Raw genomic sequence first — 19,243 nt, 5'->3', positions numbered from 1 at the left:
AAATGAATTCTCCAATAAAGTATAATTTAAAAACCCTCATGACTTAATTGGAATCTATGAATGTGTATCAATACCTCCTTTGGTGAGGATATATCAGCCCAAAGTTCAAGACATTCAAAACTTACTGCTTAGAAGTGGAAGCCATACAACAAGCCTCTCAAACATTGATTGTCTGCAGTGTTTAAACCTAGCCAACATGGAGGACATTACTAATATAATTAGGCTTTGCCCATATTCTTCAGCACAAGAGCTCATCTGATACCTGCAGGTAGTTGGAGGAGGTAGATGAGGACTCTATATTTGCTTGCCTTGGTTACTTGGACTATGTGGTGCCAGCTTCTACATAGAGAGCTACGACTTGATTAGCAGCTAAATTAAATATAATATGTGACACAGCACTAGAGTGGTAAAATCATGTGTATAAAATCATGTCAGAAGGTTTTTTTTAATCTCAAAGGGCCTTTTTCAGGCTCTGAGCATCCCAGTGACAGAATATTCGTATTGGACTTCTTTCTCCGCTACTTTTCTCCCATCTTGCATGAGTGTCCCTTTTCCTCCATTCTTTTTTGCCCAATAATTAGAAGTCTGTAGGGAAACAACAAATAACACATGCCATAATGCTTTGCTAGATTAGCTTTGCTACCCTAAATGAAAACAATATATATTGATTCAACAGATCAATTCAAATACTGAATGGGCTCCGTTGCTCTCATTTCCCCACCCCACTATCTCTGCTTTAAAAAGGCCCAAAAGCTCCATGTCATGCACTCTATCACCTGACTTATTGGCTTCCTACCTAGAGTTCCTACAGAGTTGTTCTGTTATCTGGGCCAAGTATCTGTAATGTACTATTATTTATGACAATGCCGTTTGGCTATTTTTCCGCTCTCCACTAAGTCCATTTTCACTGTGCCAGTTCCAGTTTTATATGGAATGTATATCATGTAATGTTGTAGGAATCTGTGCAAGTCTGCTCCTTCTTGGCACCTCTCCGCCCTCCACCCCCCTTCACCAATTAAGTCTGTGACTGATTTTGGCCACTGTAGTATGAGAATTTCTTCAGGGCAGATACAGGTAGCATCAAAATATTATACTATGTTCTGTCTAAGTGTGGCAAATCTTACCTTCTGTTTCTCAGCTGGTATCTTCAAGGTGTAGGATTGCACCCTTAGGCAACCAATGTAAATAGTTTTGTTTAGATTTTGTGAAACTGTTTGCTTCTTTGTGTTTGCATAATTTATGGCAAATTCATTGTCTGATAAGTGTTTTTATGAGCAATCAAAAAGCAGGATATAAATATATTCTATTTTTTTCAAAATAAAATTATTTATCAAGGTATATTGTATTCCTTTATTACTAACATCTCTATGTGGCTCTGCAACAGTGCAGAGTAGCATCTACACAAAACCCAGAAGTAATCCAATTTAAATTTAATTTCCAATCCAGTGGCATATAAATTAAGTAAAATGTTTTGTAAAATATGTAATAAAAATATTCAAAAATAATTTATTATAACTTAATGTTGAATAATTGCTCTGTTGGATGTGTTTATAAAGAATGCTAAATATTTTAATATTTAAAAAGGTTTTTTTTAATTTTATACTCTATAAAAACATCCAAGAATTTTTTAAAATGTCTATTTGGCTAGGAAAACTACTAAATAATCCCCAAAATTTGATCCTTTACTTTTAAAGTAGTAGGATATGAGGGAAAATTTATCTATTCAGTTCTGCCTCCTTAATTAATTACAATATAATAAAATATATTGGGGGGGGGAACCCACGCTTATATATGCCTATTCAATTTTGCAGGTAACAGGTATTGCGTTTATTCCAAGGAAATACTGTTAACAGTTAAGCATTCATGTTTTAAAGGCATACATTTGCATACGTACACAATAAAGAACAACTGAAGTGAGAAATACATGTTCACGCTGGAAGCCGGGCAAAGTCTTGCGCCTCTATTTGAATATCGATGAATAGGCGGAGTCTACTTTACTACTGACAGGTCTAGAACCACGAGAGGAACCTTCGGACCTCCTGCGGGGAAACACGCCCACTCTCTCTAGTCTGCCTCCTTATGTCCGACAGTAACCTCGGCAACACCTCCTCCTCCTGACCCCCTCCCTTTCTGGCTCTCTCCTGTCTTAGAACAGCCAATGAGAAGCTGAGAACCGCCTCACGCTCTGGACGCCACCCTTCCTTCCCAATAGAAATGGCTTCCCTCAACTCTCAACAAACTAAATGTCCCTTCACGTGTGTGCGTAAGGGAGGGGGTGTAAAAGAGGTGCGGCTAACCTTTGCCTCAGTTAAGCGTTGAAGTTCTTGCTCCACCCTTCAGCCACCTGTTAGCCAATGGAAGGTGGGAGCCGGGAGTCTTGAAACCAATCGGCGCGACAGAAAAGTCGGCAGGGGCGTGGCTTAGGTGCGGGGGCCGCCGCGGCGGTACTACTACCGCGGCTGTTAACCGGGTTCGAAAGGGGTAACGGAGTGGGGTTCGGTTGGGTGGTCCGGAGGAGAAGATGGCGGAACACCTTGGAAAAGCCATCGCCGCCGAGGTGCGGCGCTGGCTCGGCACGAGCCTGGCCGACGTAGCGAAGTCGTTGGGCAGTTCGGAACAGGCACTTCGCCTCATCCTCTCAATCTTCCTGGGTGAGTAACGGCGGGGAGAAGGGACGAGCGTTGCAGCGCGCTGCCACGAGGGACAGAGATCGAGCCTGCCCCGGGGCCCCCCTCGGGATGCCTACAAAGCCCCGCGTCGTCTTGCCTTTCCAGGGTCAAATTGAGGCAGAGGTCGGCGTGGGCGACTGGGCTTCTTACGCGAGTAGGGGCGGCCCCCGTGAAACTGGATCGTGGTGAGCTGGGCGATCCTTCGTGCCTGATCTGACAGATGATCTCCTGTACATACCTTTTTTGCATTTATAGTCGTCCTTATTGCCTTACAGATATCTGGCGTCAACCCCAGGTTGTCATAAATCTCTGGAGCAACAAACTCTTCTGAATGACAAGTCTACGAAGGAGGGGGTGGTAGGGCTCCTGTTCCTCTCTAACCGGATAAACGAGCAGCCTTGTATGACAGGTTGCTCCTTCTGACTCCTCTCCTTTATATGCCCCCAGGGGTATCTGCATAAAAAGTGTGGGAAATAGGGCTTTAAAGTGTTAAGGACTCTGTTTTTCCTGTTTATCCTGGCTGTTAAAGGATCAAGGAATAGACTGTACTTCTCTATGTCTGGTACCCCACTAGTTGCAATGTCCCATTAAAATTTAGAATAGCAAACTCTGAAAAAAAACAGCAAAAGAAAAGATAGCAAAACTATTTTGCAGGAATGGCAACTTTTTCACTCCAATTTTTGCTTAGACATTTCTTAAGCATACATGAGCCTTTCTATCTGCATTTTGCATCAGTACTTAACAGCTGGCAATAGGAGCTTGAATGAGGAATTGTTTTTCTTAGGAGATGGTTAAATATGGGGAATGAATATGAATCATTAGCTCAAGAGTTGGCAAAACTTTAAAATATTATGGCTTGTAGATGTTGGAGGGATGCATATTTATGAAAAAGAAGATGACTGCTTAATGTTCTGTTTCAATTTGTTAATCTAAATTGTGAAAATGAACTCTAGGTCTGGGAATTTGAAAATACCTCTAATGCTAAAACATAAGAAGATTGTAATTATAGTTCCAAATGGAACTACTGCTATATTGTGTTCTTACAAAACAGAAAGGAATTTTATTTTTTATGAATGCACTAGTAAGAAAAAATACAGGCATCACTTGCTTACTTTAATTACCATTCAACCCTAGAAGTTATCCTTCTGTACGTTTTAGTCTAAGTTGACAACAGCAAGTCTAAATCTTTCTGAGTTTAGTGGGAAATTCTGATTTTCTACAAAGAAAACCATATTATCAATTGCAAACACGATAAAGTATGCCAGAGGACATTAAACCACAATGATCCTGAGCTCAGTGACATGCATATACATTTTGTTTGATCGCTGAAAATTCTTTCTACCTAATGTGTTACCTCTACTCCAGAAGATGGTAGAGGACAGGAAGGCCTGGAGGAACTTCGCAATTAACGACTTCGCAATTAACAACAATGTGTTACCACTCAGTTTAGATAGATAGATAGATAGATAGATAGATAGATAGATAGATAGATAGATAGATAGATAGATAGATAGATAGATAGATAGATAGATAAGAAATATATTAGAAATAAAATAGTCCGAGCACCAGGATAATATTAAAACAAAAATTGTTTAATACAAAAGCTAAAGCTAAGCTTTCGTCGTCTCTTGGTATCTTCCGAGGTTGTTATTTTCATATATCATATATCATATATAATTGATTACTTTTGGGGGAAGGGAAACCTGATTTTTTTGGTTCATTATTGTGCTGCTTTCTCAGCTGAAAGCAGTATATTATCACTTTGGAGACCAGATACTGACAAAATCCAGCACATCTTGCCAATGGAATGCTATCCATTTGAGCTACATAATTCTTTCTGTTCAAATTAAGAGCCACTTGTAAAGGTGGAATGCACTTATTTATGTATAAGATCTCAATCATCTTACATTATGTATAAGATCTCAACATCTTACATCATCTCAAAATTCCAAAAGCGATTAGGTTTCATTGGTGGAACCAATAGTAATTAACTCTGTAGCTCTCATAGAAATCTTGGCCTTTCCATCCAGGGCGTTCTCTCTCCTATAGTTAAAAGTACTTAGTTGTCTCCCAAGCCTCTCTCTCTTTTAATCTCTGCTAAGCTCATAGTAGAATGGCTTTAATTTAATGTACTTCTTCCAGTTTTTGAAGATCAGAGAGCATGCCTATCCAAGGATGTACTTGGGCTTACATTCACTGTTTCCATCAACCATTCATCTAAGGGCTTGTATGTTGAGGAGGTGAATGTTGCTGCACCCTCTTCCATAATTCTGTATATTCCTGTATCTCAGTGGGTGGTTATTTTAAGACAACAGCAAGATGATTGCATTGCACACCTGTGTGTTGGGAGTATTGCAAATTTGTAGATATTTTCTCATTTCAGATGTGTGCTTAATTAAGGCTTCCAAGGTGTGGTGTAAGATCTTCAGAACAGTCATGTTTGGAACATATATTCAGCACTGTGGCTTGCAAAGATACTCAAATTTACATGGAATAGAAGTTTTTTTACCTTTTCACATTAGCTTTCCCATTGCTTAATTAATTCCTAAATTTCCTCTGGTAGCTTTTAAAGCACAAATTTAATATAAGTAAAAGATATATCTGATATATGTTCAGTTCTAGTATCCTACCTATATGTCAGTTATCAAATAGTGTTAACATTCAGGTTTTGGGAATTCTTAGCTTATATATATTTTCTTGTTGGAACAGTAATATTGCTATACCATTTGACGCTGTACTGAAAAAAGTTTGCTATGTTGCTATCAGCTCTTATTGTGCCATCAGAACTCACTTTTGTTCTGAAATCTGTTCCATATTCCGTTTCTGAGAGAGAGAGAGAGAGAGAGAGAAGTTCTGTAGTCCAACCTCAGAGTCAGGATCCCGCATCATACTATTCAGTCATGCCTCCTGTGATTGGCAGCATTTTATAATGCCTTAAGTATGGTGATATCTTCTTTGTAGGCACTGGGATAGAAATGTTTGCATGCAAAGCATATGCTCTGTTACTGTTATGTGGTTCTTCCTAGAGAAATAACTGAAAGTCCCAAACCTCAGGCAGTCTGAGTTGACTAGATTACAGTAATGGCGATGATTTTGCACTTTTAAGGTTAACATTGGGCTGTAGCAAAAGTAGTGTGTTGATTGTTTGCAATGCTATTTGCAGGTAAGTATAACCTGAAAGGATAAGGTGTCAATATGTATTGACAAATAGAGAGCAATAATGAAAGAGCAATGGATAAAATTGTTGCATACTTGGAATCAGAAAAAAATCATCTTGACTCCATTGATATCTTCTCCTAGCTCTTGTTCATTTGTACAATAATGATTCATTTCAATGCAGTTTTCATGGAAGGAATTTTCAAACAGTTTGGACCTGTTGCTAATAATTACAAACCTGTCGCTCAATTTCTACAATTGTTTATAGGACAAAATAATCCAAATAAATCAAAGGTATATAAAACAAAAAGGATAAAAAATTATGAAAGCAGAATAGCATTAGCAGAGATAAGCACTTTAGATTTAAATTAAAAAGCTGAAAAATAAGAATGTATCTCTGAACTAAAGCATACATATATTGAACAAATAATACAGATTAAAGGAGACTTGTGAAGAAAACCTCCTCTGTTGGAATATCCATGGTTTCTGCCTGTCAGTTTTGTTCACAGAGAACAAGGGGAAAGACATCTTGCGAAGTTTTTAATGCATAAAAGCAAACTATGTATGCACTATTAACTAAATGTATATTCAAGGTGGACTATTATTTTTTACATTAGCCTAGATCAGTGATGGCGAACCTTTTAGAGACCGAGTGCCCAAAAACTGGCCCCGCCCCCATTCCACCCCCACCCCACCTGCCCACAAGGCCACTCACCCCCTCCAGGGCCCGCCGCAGATCGCCCAGGCAGCCCAGCAGCGCCATGGCGGCCACGCCCTCTGCCCACGTCCCGCAGCATCAACTGTGTGATGGAGTGTGAGGGCAGAGTCTTGTCTACGCTGCCTTGGCTGTGCTGCTCCGCGTGAGCCACGCTTGGGGGTGACTCTCCTCCAGGGGGGCAGCTGGTGAGGAGGGGATTGCAGGGGGAGACAAGGCTGGGGCAATGGCACGTGTGCCCACAGAGAGGGCTCCCGAGTGCCGCCTCTGGCACCGTGCCATAGGTTCGCCACCACTGGCCTAGATGATATATAATGTTTTGATTGACAATCTTACAAAGTTTACAGGCTTTCATTTTAGTGCAGTTCCACATCAGCAGCTTTTAAAGAAGACTGTAGTCTGTCTTCCTACAGTTTATATAATTTTAGATTCTGAAAATCAGCATTTTTCTTTTGAAATTCTTTGCTTCTCTGGGTATGTAGACAAAATTTGGAGGTGTAAAAGACAACATATGTGATGATCTTGCAAAAGATATGAGCATCGTGATTCATGCCATAATGTACAGAATGGTTGTGTGAACTTGGTCCTTAAAAATATACATTTGCCATTAGAATTGCTGGTTTATTAGAAAAGGGGTATGTATTTTTTAAGCCTGGCATTCTTCTGAGAAGCAGAAGAGAGAAATTGGTAAATACACATATGCAAATACATTGCACAGTATGCATTTGTTTTGTCCCAGTGCTGCTTTTGGGAATTGCAACTTAGATTTATAATCTTCATAAATGTATTTAAGATGTAAACAAATGCAAATCACAGGCAATGAATTGCTGTGTTTCTTTTTCTTTCAGTGCATTTTTATCATGCCCTTTCATTTTCTACATAAATGTTCCCATGTTATTGAGCTATTTTAATAGTGCTGTGGAAAACTAGGCAAATCTGTTGAGTTTAATTGATTCCCTCAAAAAAAAAATTAAACCTGATATATACGGCAGCTTATAAGTAATATGGATTTGAGCCTTTGGAATTATTTGGAAGCTTTTTTAATTTAATTCTGCAAAATCTCCTAAAATTTCAAATTTCCTATAAATTGAGAGTGTCCTTTTGCTGGATTTTTGTAAATGAGAAAGATGCTTGCAAAAGTTGTCTATTTATTAATAACTGGGTCTTAATATCATTCATGTATGCATGCGTGTATAAAACATGTATCCAGGAAGCTTGAGATGGGCATATTGATTCAGAGGGGGAGAAGAGTGTGAAATCCAGTTTATGATATTGCTTCTATATTATATGGCAGCTGGGTTACCGTATTGCCAGCATGACCTACTCTAGTGGACAGAAAAACATGTATTACAGAATGTGGCATGCTTTGTTTTAAAAGCTCGGTTTGTGAAACTGCATATGTAACTGGCCAAAGAAAAAAAGCAGAAGTGAATTGTGGCGGCTTCTCTTGCAAGTTGGGAAAGATAAAGTATTTTGTAAAGACATATAAAATATTAGTACCCTAGGATAGATTACTTATACAGTATTTTATATATCTTTATAAAACATAGGAAAATATTGTGACTAGAGAGACAAAATAACTGTCTTAATTGGGGACTATGACTTCTAAGGAAGTAACTCAGGAAATCCTTTTACAGTTTCATTAGAAACTTTCCTGTGGCTATTTTAGAGTGAAATTTAAATTTATTCTGCTCATTTGAAACAGGAGCTTGCTCTATTTGTGCTGAGGTGCATTGCAGCTCTATAAAGCTCTAGGTATCACATCAGCAGGAAAGGAAGTAAGGGGTTTTGTACATATGAGTAGAGCAGGGGTGTCAAACTCAATTTCATTGAGGGCCACATCAGCATTGCGGTTGTCCTCGGGGGATGCGGGTAGGTGTGGCCAGGGTGGGCGCAGCCTACTGGGTGGGCATGGCCAGCTCTACATCGTTCGCGTCAAGGGTGCCTATGGGGGCCTGGGCAGGAGTGGGACAGATCTGAGGGTCTCTGGCAGAAGGGGGTGGGACCGGGACAAGCACCAAGGCATAGTCCACTGGAAGACCCTCACTGTTCCTCTCAGGCCATGCGAGGGGGGGGAGGGCTGGATGGTGCCGCGGGCTTCCCGGAGCCCTGGGCAGCAGAGGTCAAACGCCCAGCCTGGCCCTCATGCACCCACAGCACCAAGCCCAGCCCCACTACCCCAAGGGGGTGCCCAGCTGCACTTACCTCCTCCTCAAGGTTGCTGCTGCTGTGCTTGTTCTCCTTAGCCAGGTTGCTCATGATGGGTATGAGGGCAAAGTCAGAGGGAGGCCCATTCCCTCTCCATGGGAGGAGACCTGGCTTTGTATCCAAAGCTTCCTTAGCAATAGGATGGGAGACCCCCAGGATAGGCCAGGAGGAGGGGGCAAGGAGATGGTGAAAGGGCAGCAGGGCAGGACTTCCCTCAGACCCTCTCTTTCCTTCCTTCCTTCCTTCCTTCCTTCCTTCCTTCCTTCCTTCCTTCCTTCCTTCCTTCCTTCCTTCCTTCCTTCCTTCCTTCCTTCCTTCGAACAGAATGGTGGGAAAATATTTGAGATGAGGGAGAAAAACAGGCAAGAAACGCAGCTGGGGAGGTGTCACCCTTCGTGAGGAATGAAGAATGCACCATCGCCTGGAAGTGGCCAGCACATGGCCCTCACCTACTTCACATATCTGGCTTAGTGGGCTTTGGGGGAGGGGACGCCATGAGCAACGTGAGAGTCGACGTTACCTGCGCAATGCCGTCCAGCCCCTAGCCTGCCTGTTTTCGGCAGGCAGCGAGGCACTCTCCTGACAGTGCCAAGAGGCTGTGCCGGGCAGCGCAAATCCGAAAAGAAGTATGATGCCACCCAGCCCCCAGCCTGCCCGGTTTCGGCAGACAGCAGGGCGCTCTCCTCACAGCATCGAGAGGCTGAGCCGGGCAGTGCGAAGCTCACCAGCTTTGCACCTTGCTGCCTGCTGAAATCAGGCAGACGGGGGACTGAGCGGCATCGCGCTTCTTTTTGAATTTGTGCCGCCTGGCTCAGCCTCTTGGCGCTGTGGGGCAGGCTGGGGGCTGAGCGGCATCGTGCTTCTTTTGGGATTTGCACCGCCTGGCTCAGCCTCTCGGCACTGTGAGGACAACCCCACTGCCTGCTGAAACCTCTCCCCCAGAGCCCATCAAGCCGGATATGTGAAGTAGGCGAGGGCCATTTGCTGGCCCCTTCCAGGCGATGGTGCATTTCTTCATTCCTCACAAAGGATGACACCTCCCCAGCGCGCACCCAGGAGACAGAGCCAATGCGGCAGGGGCCGGTCCCTTGCTGTTTCCAGATGGTCTTGTGGAGCTAAGACTGAATGCGTTTCAGCATAGATGGCCACCACAAAATTGTACATTGGCTCCCGGGCGGCCTGGGCCGGGGCCAAGGCAGCGGGGGCCATTCCCTCACTGTTTCCAGGATGGCTTCGCGGGCCACATGAAACCACGTCATGGGCCACATCCGGCCCCCGGGCCTTGTGTTTGACATGTCTGCCCTAAAACTATCACTATTTTCTATCAAAAAGTGGCCTACAGAAGTTGGACAGAAGATCAGAAAATAAGAATATATATAATTTATTTTGTGAAATACAGATGTGCTGTATTGATTTCAGTTGTTTTCTCTCTTTAGGATACCCCTTTGCCTTGTTCCAACGCTTCTTCCTTTTCCAGAAAAGTGACTACCTCATTCACATCTATAATACAATAATAGGACTTTCACTTGCCTACTTCAACTTTGGTAAGAGAGCTGAGAAGAAGACTGCCCTACTAGTGAGCACTGGGAAGGTGTCTGGGAGGGTGTACAATGCTGCTTGTCTATATGGTTTGTAACCATTCCTATTTACTTTCTTAGGGCCACAGGTCTGTCACTCTCTCATATGTGTCTTCGTACAGTTTCTCATCTTGAGGCTCATGGGTCGCACAGTCACTGCCATTGCCACTACCTTCTGCTTTCAGATGGTAAACATTTATTTAAATTTACTTGCCACCCAATTCCAATGAACATACTTCCTCCCTTCATGCTTTTCTATGGAATTCTGATTTTGTCTGGGTCTGATGGGTTCAGCAAGTACTGTGAGGAAATTTCAAGCAGAGAAAATAGAATCTGTGCAATAGCATGTGATTTTAGCTAATGTTTTTCAGACGTATTTGATGGCTGGATATTATTTCACGGCCACAGAGCACTATGACATCAAATGGACCATGCCACATTGTGTCCTGGCTCTAAAGATGATTGGTAAGTAATTCCATTCCATGCAGTTCCTGACCTATGCAGTTCCATCTGGTCCCTTTATTTTTACTCTTGTGATTTTAATTTATTGCCTTGGAGTTCCCAGAGTTCTTGTATCTTTAAAAACAATAATTGACAACTCACACCCAGATGTTTCTTAGCTCAGCTGTGACTAGATCCATAGCAGTTCTATATTGGCTGCTCCCAAAGTATTCAATAGGCATATTTCTTGTTTGATAATGTATATTTTTTGTAGGTTTGGTTATTGATTACTATGAAGGCAGGAAGGAAGAGGTGAGTAGAACCAGTTTTTTTCCCTCCATTATTCTTTAATCATGAATTGGAATCATAAGAGAAATTGAAAACACTTCTGTGACTCATACCAGATCACCTATGATTGGAAAGACATTCCCAGAATATTCTTTATAAGATAGAAATCATCACACATTTAAATTGAGACTTCAAAATGAAATTAGATACTTAATGGAAATTCACAATAAAGGAGAAAGAGATCTTGCAGCAATTGAAGTCTAGATAGCTGTTAAGCTGGTGAGCAGACTTAAATCTCTTTAGCTGCAAACAGGGCCTAAAATTATGTGTTTATTAAGAGAATAGAACTTACAGACATTTGTTTTTATTGCACCATCTTTCAAAAAGACTCAAGCGGAAAGGAACATTCCTACATCTCACAGATCTTAGATAGTGGCACCCTCACTCCTTCATTTAAACAGTGCAAACTTCCTTTATCGTGAACATTTATTTTTGCTTCCATTAAATATACGTGGAAGATTAAAGCAAAAAAGAACATGGCATCATTCAGCCATTAGAAAAATCATTGCATTCCTTTAGATGAAGATTTACAAATAAGACCAAGGAGGGTAGTTTTGTGAACTTCGGTGTTGGTTCACCAGATTTGGTTCCCCAACTCTTCTGCATTAAAGACAATAGTATTACTACTGACCTTAAAAAACGTAAAGTGAAAGCTTCCAAGGTAGAGGCTAACAACATTTATTTGAATAGTTATAAGCATTCAGGCTTATCCATGCATCAAACTAAAATTAAAGAAAGGACGAGATTTATGTGTGTGTATGGCTAAAACTGTTATTGTACTACATTCATTCCTAAGTGGAAGTGAATGATCCTGAAGGCATGCAACTTGGATGTTTCTCAGATAATGTACAGAGTTATGTAAAATATAACAAAGGTTCTTCATGGGAATATTGGAGGCAAAGTATTCAGATAAAGTCTCCATATTTGTAAAATTATTTATTTCATTTGTTTACTAGCCTGTTTTGCTGCTTCATTCAAGCTAACTCTATTGTATGAATACAAATTCCAGCAGCTAAACTTCCCATTGATCCCATTCTGTGCAATACACTCAGAGCCCTTCTCGGCAGATACTGGAACAAAATTAAATGGGCAGTCTCTGAAGTCCTAAATTTGAAGATAACGGAATTGCTGCTAATTCTGTCAAAACCAAATTAGGCAGCCATACTGTACTTTTAGAGGCCAAATTCTAGCAAAATAGGAAAATCTCCATTACTTGGGCGGTACAGGTAGTCCTCGACTTACAACAGTTCATTTGAAGTTATAATGGCACTGAAAAAGTGACCAATAACCATTTTTCACACTTACGACTATTGCAGTATCCCCGTGGTTATGTGATCAAAATTCAGATGCTTGGCAACTGACTCATAGTTAGCTGCCAGATTGTGGTGTCCTGGGATCATGTGATCATCTTTTGTGACCTTCTGACAAATAAAGTCAATGGGGAATCCAGATTCACCTAACAACCACGTTACTAACTTACCATCTGCAGTGATTCACTCAACAACTATGCAAGAAAGATCATAAAATGGGGCAAAACTCCCTTAACAACTGTCTTGCTTAGCAACACAAAGCATTGTGGTCATAAGTCAAGGCCTACCTGTAAGTTGCTTCAGAGCGATGGAAGTGGGCTTCCTCCAAATGTTGAGCGAAGAAAAAGTGAAATAGCAAACTCAATGTTCAATCTAATGCTTTCCCCCCCTTCTTTTCTGATTTTTAAATGTTTAGCCTTGTTACATGTTTTTTTTAAACCCCAGATTTTACAATTATTCTTTAAAAGATTGTTGGCTTGGTGAGAGTATTGCAATTCGGATATATTATTTTGAATATTTTACAATGCTTAGATTAATTTTCTATCAGCTTATCCTCAAGTCTCTGGATAAATACTACAAATAGCAGTGAGGTGGCTTAAGAAGAACATAATATAGAAAATTTGTGTGAGTACTGTCTGCTGACATCCGTAGTTCCTGGCAGTTTGGTGCCAGGACAATGGAAGGGTATCTGTTTGTGTAGGGAGTGGTTTTTTTACTCATTTGGAACATGTGGCTTGTTAAATTGTAACAAGCACAGTGAAAAGCTTGAAAAGTGATATTGGTAACCTTCCCAGATGCTGCAACCTTCAGCTTATCATGGGTTCTGCTGTGGTTGTCTCCACCTCTGGTATCTGTTGCTGCAGTACCAAAGAATAAACTGATAAAACTGTGTAATTGGCAAGCACTTGAAATGCTTATTGCATCAAGGATATAAGAGGAAAGGGTTTTTTTTTCATTTTTCATTTTACAACCATATATTTGTACAATTTGTTCTACTGTACACTAATTTATGCAGCAGTATTCTGTTTATTTTTTATATACCACTTCTCTTTAAAAGAGATCTTGAAGCAGCTTACAATAACATTCAAAATGATTAAAGAATTGCTTTTTTTTCATCTAACAGTTTTTATTTATGCCAAGCAGTTGAAATTCTGAACTCTGAGTAAAGTCTAGGTATAGAAAACTAGGTTCTTTTGAGATTCAAAACCTTACAGGAAAGGTTTCGCGTAGGAGTGCTAATGTTGGTGTTTTTCTTATTATGGTGCAGGAATCCCTAGCCCCTGACCAAAAACAGTTTGCTGTCCGGGGAGTTCCTACTTTGCTTGAAGTCTCTGGCTTCGCCTATTTCTATGGTGCCTTCATGGTGGGCCCTCAGTTCTCCATGACACGATATCAGAAGTTGGTAAAGGGTGAGCTGACTGATGCTCCAGGGCAAAGACCCAACAGGTAAACTTCCATGCTGCTACAAACCAACTGCCAAAGTCTCCCTCGTTAAGGATACATCTATGCAGCTTCCAAACTAGCCCAACATTATTAATACTATTTGCATTGGGAGCCATTTGGGGATTCTCAACTTCTTTTGGTCGTGAAATGCTGGTGTTATGTGAACCGTTTCAGCCAAACCACGCATTCCCTTTGTTTCAAAGTATGACACCAGAGGGAGTCTGAATTTTCTGACATTTGTTATAGCTTTGTTCCTGCTCTTAAACGTCTACTTCTGGGCACTTCCTTCATGATAATCTATACTGTGGCATCACCTTATATTGAGGAGGAATATCTTGTCTCTGATGATTATATGGTAAGTAGTGCTAAAGGCTTCTATAACTTCATATTAAGGAGAATAAAATAAAAAATAAAAATAGCGTTTGGCTACATTAGGATAACAGTTTAGCTCACAAGAAACTTTATAATGATTGTCTCTTGAATAATAACCTATAGTTCTCTGATCTACTCTTTTTAAATTTTGTCTCATCCAGATGCGCTGAATTTAAATTCCCAGAATTTCAAATGAACGTAAGATTTGAAATTCAACCAATCTAGAGGGCATTAGATTGAACAGCTTGATTTTAGTCATCTGCTAGTACAAATGAAACAGTATCCCTTGTTCCTAAAACAACACCAGAAAAACCATCAAGTATCAGTTTTCTTTACCAGTGTTTTTTCTCACTATTTGCTTTATTCAATTTTTTATAAGTGATATATTGAGTAGTGTCTTTTGATGAAGGAAAGCAACGCCCATGTATCACTAATATCTACAATAAACCCTCTTTATGAGTTGCCTGAGTCAAATTCTCAGATGTTCTCTGTGGGAATGCATGCACTCAGTGCTTTGATTTACACATCCTAACAATTTCTTAATAGTTCACATTTTGCCTGTCATGGCTTTTTTTTTGTATGCTGTTCCAAAATTTGAGACCAGGAAAGCTACTTCTGAAAGTGCCCTATTTGAGGTTCTGAGGTTGGGCTTATTTGTATCTAAGATGAACCTTGTGATTAAATGTTGGACTATTAAAAACAAATTTGCTCCTTCTGGCTTTTGAGCAATAACATTTTTTTTTGTATTTACTATGTAATTTTATTTTGATTTTTCAAAATGTCTCTTAAATATAAAATACTTTTATGATTGGTTTATGATATTGAACTGCATTTTTATAGTATAAGTGCTAGGAATTTATACAATAAAACCATTTTTTTTTGCTTCCGACACTAATTTTATCTTACAAATGTGCTCTTATAATGCAGAAACAGTCCTTCTGGTTTCGCTGTTTTTATATATTGATCTGGGGCAAGATAATGCTTTACAAGTACGTTACCTGTTGGCTAGTGACGGTAAGCCTGGACGTTGGACAGTTTATTCCCTTTCTTTGGGGCCAACTTTGTTTTGACAAGGACCAATCCAGCTACTAAAATAATAATATATATACTTAATAGAAAAATAGATTTAAAAAAGTAACCAAAACGTAGAACTGTTAATCTTCAAAGGCCCTCGCAAGAGAGATGCATCTTTACAGAGAGTGAGTGAAGGCCAAACACAGTTCCCAGGTGATATTTAGGTCTCTATTACTTGGGCAGGAAGGCAGTTCGGGGTTATCTAATCTATTCAGTAGTTTAAAAATTAACATCAATCCTTTAAACCAGACATGTCAAACTCACGATGTCACGTGATGTCGCGCAATGTATCGGGACGGTTTCGCCATTACCAGCAATGGGGTGGGCGCAGCTTCCGGATGATGCATCCGGCCCGCAGGCTAGCAGTTTGACACCCCTGCTTTAAACTGTATCTGGGAAGCAATTTGGATTTAGTGCATATCTTGTACCAGTTTATATTATCCAGGCACTTTTCAAGATTACTCCCACATAGAATCTGTTATAATAGCAGTTCAGGCTGTCACTAAGATGGGGAAAAGGTAGCTAAATGTAACTTCAGGAATCATTGTAGCTGATGGGTTTACTTAAATTGTTCAAATCTATGCTCTTCACCACAGCTGCCACATGTGAATCCAGATCAGACTGGAAATCTCTTCTTTCAAGGAGACAGGCTGAGTCTACTCTCTAGCCCACTTCATTACTAATTAACACTGGATTTAATTTTAGCTTGTTGTTCTTCATCTAGCCCATTATTGTGTCTAGCCACTAATCCAGGGCATTGAATATGGCCCTGCAAATCTGTTTTCTAATTAGGTTAGATAGAATAATACTTAATTGGCATAACTTAATAATCCTATGTTATTTTCATTCCAGGAAGGAGTTTGCATCTTAACTGGGCTAGGCTACAATGGAAGGGATGAAAAGGGGTTACCACAGTGGGATGCTTGTGCCAACATGAAAGTCTGGATGTTCGAGACAACTCCTTATTTTACAGGAACCATTGCCTCCTTCAATACTAACACCAACAATTGGGTAGCCCGGTGAGCATAACTTGGCTGTTTTCTGCAGAACAGTTTGAGTCAGCCGGAGAGTAAGAGTGGAATAGGAATGGGATGGAATGGGGATGGGGTTGTATTTGGGGAGATTAGGTGATTTTTGTGTGCAAGGGCTAAGATCTGAGTGAACAATTTGCAGCTCCCACAGCGCTTTTGACCGCTACTGCAGAAAATCAGCTGCAGGTCTCCCAGAGAGTTTGAGCAATACAATGCATAAAAACGAAAACAGAGAAAACTCCCAAACTCAATAATGTGGTATGACTCTGTCCTCTTACATCATTGTCCAACCTGCTGCAGTTTGTGGTTTTCTAAAAAATGTTAAGCCTTCCAAGATTGCTGTTTGGCTTGAAAAGCAGAGGATATACAGCTGGAGGCTAAGAGAATTGGGCTAGTCAATGCCTAAAATGGGAGTAAGAATTAAATACTGTTGCTTTGTTCCATGATGAAAGAAATGCAGCTATAGCCTTCTTCCACTTCCACAAAAAAAAAAAAAAAGATTTACTCTAGGAATTATTTTGACTAAGAGCAAGGAGCTATTCAGAGCACTGAAACAGTATCTCTGATTTCTGGTATTCCCATTGAGGGCCTTTTATATCGTATTTGGAAGTTTTAGCAAGCATCATTTGTATTCTCACACCATTCAAAACTAGAGCCTGCTAACTTTTAATATTTGCCCTTTATTTTGAACAGCCTGAAATTAAAAGAAAAATAAAATGTTGGCAATTTCTTGGGATGGGTTTGTTAAGTGTTTTTTTCTGGAGAAATAAAATAATTATGTTGACACTTGTCCTGACAGTATTACATTTCCATCCCTAGCTATATGTACAAACGCCTGAAATTCCTAGGAAACAAGTTACTATCGCAAGCTTTATCTTTGCTTTTCCTGGCTGTCTGGCATGGGCTACACTGTGGGTATCTAGTTTGCTTCCAAATGGAGTTCCTGATTGTCACTGTGGAGAGGCAGGTGAGGACCTTTTAAAGTGTTACCTTAGATAATATTTAATATCTGGATCCACTTTAAAAAAAAGCAGACAGATTGAGCGAATTATAGATTGAATGTCAAAGTTGTACTGAGGCATCCATGGGCACAAGTAAGAACAGTCAGACTGATAAAACCAGCAAGTCCCACTTGTTTTCTACATGCAGCACTGCACTTACGCTCAGAGGGAATGGAACCTGTAGCAGGACACTGCTTTCATTCTAGTGAAAGGAGCAAGATCAGGAGCCCCTAAAGCTGTATTTGGTTCATTCACAGTTCATTGAATCAGGAGGTTTCAGATTACATTTTAGCACATGGATGGATCCAGCAGTTATCACAATGTGGCAAGGACTTTTAAATACTGGAAGTTGCTTTTGAGCTTCCCCAGCGACACTTTTATGTTAAGTTGAATTCTTCTTAAGAGAATGAAATAAAATGTCAAGTCTGTGCATTTCAGTGTGCTGAAGACGTTACTAAATGTAAATCCATGCAGGAAAAGAAATAAATCAAAGAAATGCAGATTACATTCCTTGAAGTGGTTGACAGCTGCAACACATTGGCTTAGGGAAACAGTCTCTTGATCAACCCAGGACAGTTTGAAGCCGAGCAGTTTGAGGCTGATTGGCAACTTGTGATAATTTATTGAAATACCAAACGACTGTTGAAGCAACTGCTGCTCTAGTGAGATGGCAATAAGCTCACCGAAGAGATTTTTATGGGAGGAAGGAAAGTAAAAATGGGTAAGCAGCAGAGCCATGCTTTGTTTGTTCATCTGTAAGCTTAAAGCTTATTATGTTTGTTTTTTTTGTAATTACAGGCTATTAAACTGGTAAACGACAGTCCGTTTCTGTCTGCCTTGGCTTCAAACATCATCTTGAGGCCCTTCTTCTATGTGATTCAGCAAACTATTCACTGGATGTTCATGGGATATTCTCTAGTACCATTTTGCCTCTTTAGCTTGGAAAAGTGGATTAAGGTACCAAAAGAGCCAGATTCTCTAGAAGAGGGCATTTCCCCTCTATTTACTGGCTGAAGGAAGACATAGCACACTGACTTCCTCATCCTCTTTTGCAGGTGTACACGTCTATTTATTTCGTAGGCCATGTGTTATTCTTCACACTGCTGTTTACATTGCCTTATATCCGAAAAATATTTGTGCCACGAAAAGAAAAGTTAAAGAAAACTGAGTAACGGCCAAAAGGTGAGAGAACTATTCCTGAGTAGTCACTAGAGCATAGTGGTTTTGGATGACATCTAGTTGATTTATTTTGCTTTTCTTTTCAGATTGTACCATGTGTGCATTTATTACAGGATGGTTAAAGCGTCACCTGCCAAATTTGCTGTGGACAAATTGTATTACAGTGACTGGGGTGAAAGAGCACAGGGGTTAAGACCCCAAACTGAGGGGAACAGGCTGCAGACCTCGGTACCCTTTCTACAGATTGCCTTATCTCAACTTCTCCCCAGACACTTCCACCTCTGCAGTGTCAGATGATTGTAAAGCACTTGATCCAGCTGCCATCTAGGAATGGAGCATCTGCCTGACTTTTTTACTTTCCAATTCCACTAGATAAAATTGGTCCAAGTTGCTTTTTCATTCATGCTTCAGCTGCTTCTTTTCACCAGATTTTGGAACCGGTACTATTTTTCTATTCTTACTAGTGTTATTTGTAGCTTATGGCAAAGAATGAGGAACATGGTTGAATGTGGTATATTGATTCTTCAGAGGTTGACCTTTTCTCCTGTGTACACATGAAGGTTACCCACTTTATCTTCACACCTTGTTCTTGTGCCTTTAATGATGTGCACCACAGCAACTGAGTACACTTCTCTTTTTATACAGGCAGTTGCTTATATACAATAGCAATCCTGGTAGTTTCAGCAGTGGTGAGTACACTTTAGCCAAAGTGTTTGCTC

The 19,243-nt window shown here is 40.3% G+C and overlaps 1 protein-coding gene across 2 annotated transcripts; it reads left to right on the top strand.

Moving 5' to 3' along the window:
• Positions 1 to 2,424: 2,424 nt before the first annotated feature.
• Positions 2,425 to 18,923, top strand: LPCAT3 (lysophosphatidylcholine acyltransferase 3). Of its 2 annotated transcripts, none has more exons than XM_015814027.1 (13): positions 2,425 to 2,651; positions 10,185 to 10,292; positions 10,407 to 10,513; positions 10,697 to 10,790; positions 11,041 to 11,078; positions 13,692 to 13,870; positions 14,114 to 14,222; positions 15,167 to 15,253; positions 16,166 to 16,332; positions 17,164 to 17,311; positions 18,144 to 18,302; positions 18,401 to 18,527; positions 18,611 to 18,923. In XM_015814027.1, the coding sequence occupies exons 1-12, from the start codon at positions 2,522 to 2,524 to the stop codon at positions 18,515 to 18,517; spliced, it is 1,443 nt and encodes a 480-aa protein (XP_015669513.1). In that variant the 5' UTR covers positions 2,425 to 2,521; the 3' UTR covers positions 18,518 to 18,527; positions 18,611 to 18,923. The 2 variants fall into 2 exon arrangements, with proteins under 2 accessions (XP_015669513.1, XP_015669514.1); XM_015814028.1 differs by lacking the exon at positions 2,425 to 2,651 and adding an exon at positions 2,835 to 2,854.
• Positions 18,924 to 19,243: the final 320 nt, after the last annotated feature.

Source organism: Protobothrops mucrosquamatus, unplaced genomic scaffold, assembly GCF_001527695.2.
Source record: "Protobothrops mucrosquamatus isolate PMUCROS unplaced genomic scaffold, P.Mucros_1.0 scaffold212, whole genome shotgun sequence".
In the NCBI taxonomy this organism is placed as follows: domain Eukaryota; kingdom Metazoa; phylum Chordata; class Lepidosauria; order Squamata; family Viperidae; genus Protobothrops; species Protobothrops mucrosquamatus.
The sequence above is the reverse complement of the archived record's forward strand: the minus strand, read 5'-3'. Positions and strand labels throughout refer to the sequence as shown.

Excerpts from the sequence above, each read along its gene's own strand:
- LPCAT3 (XM_015814027.1), top strand. The coding sequence starts at position 2,522 with ATGGCGGAACACCTTGGAAAAGCCATCGCCGCCGAGGTGCGGCGCTGG. Across the intron at positions 14,223-15,166 it reads TTGTCTCTGATGATTATATG|AAACAGTCCTTCTGGTTTCG; the intron begins GTAAGTAGTGCT and ends CTTATAATGCAG. Across the intron at positions 15,254-16,165 it reads TTACCTGTTGGCTAGTGACG|GAAGGAGTTTGCATCTTAAC; the intron begins GTAAGCCTGGAC and ends TTTTCATTCCAG.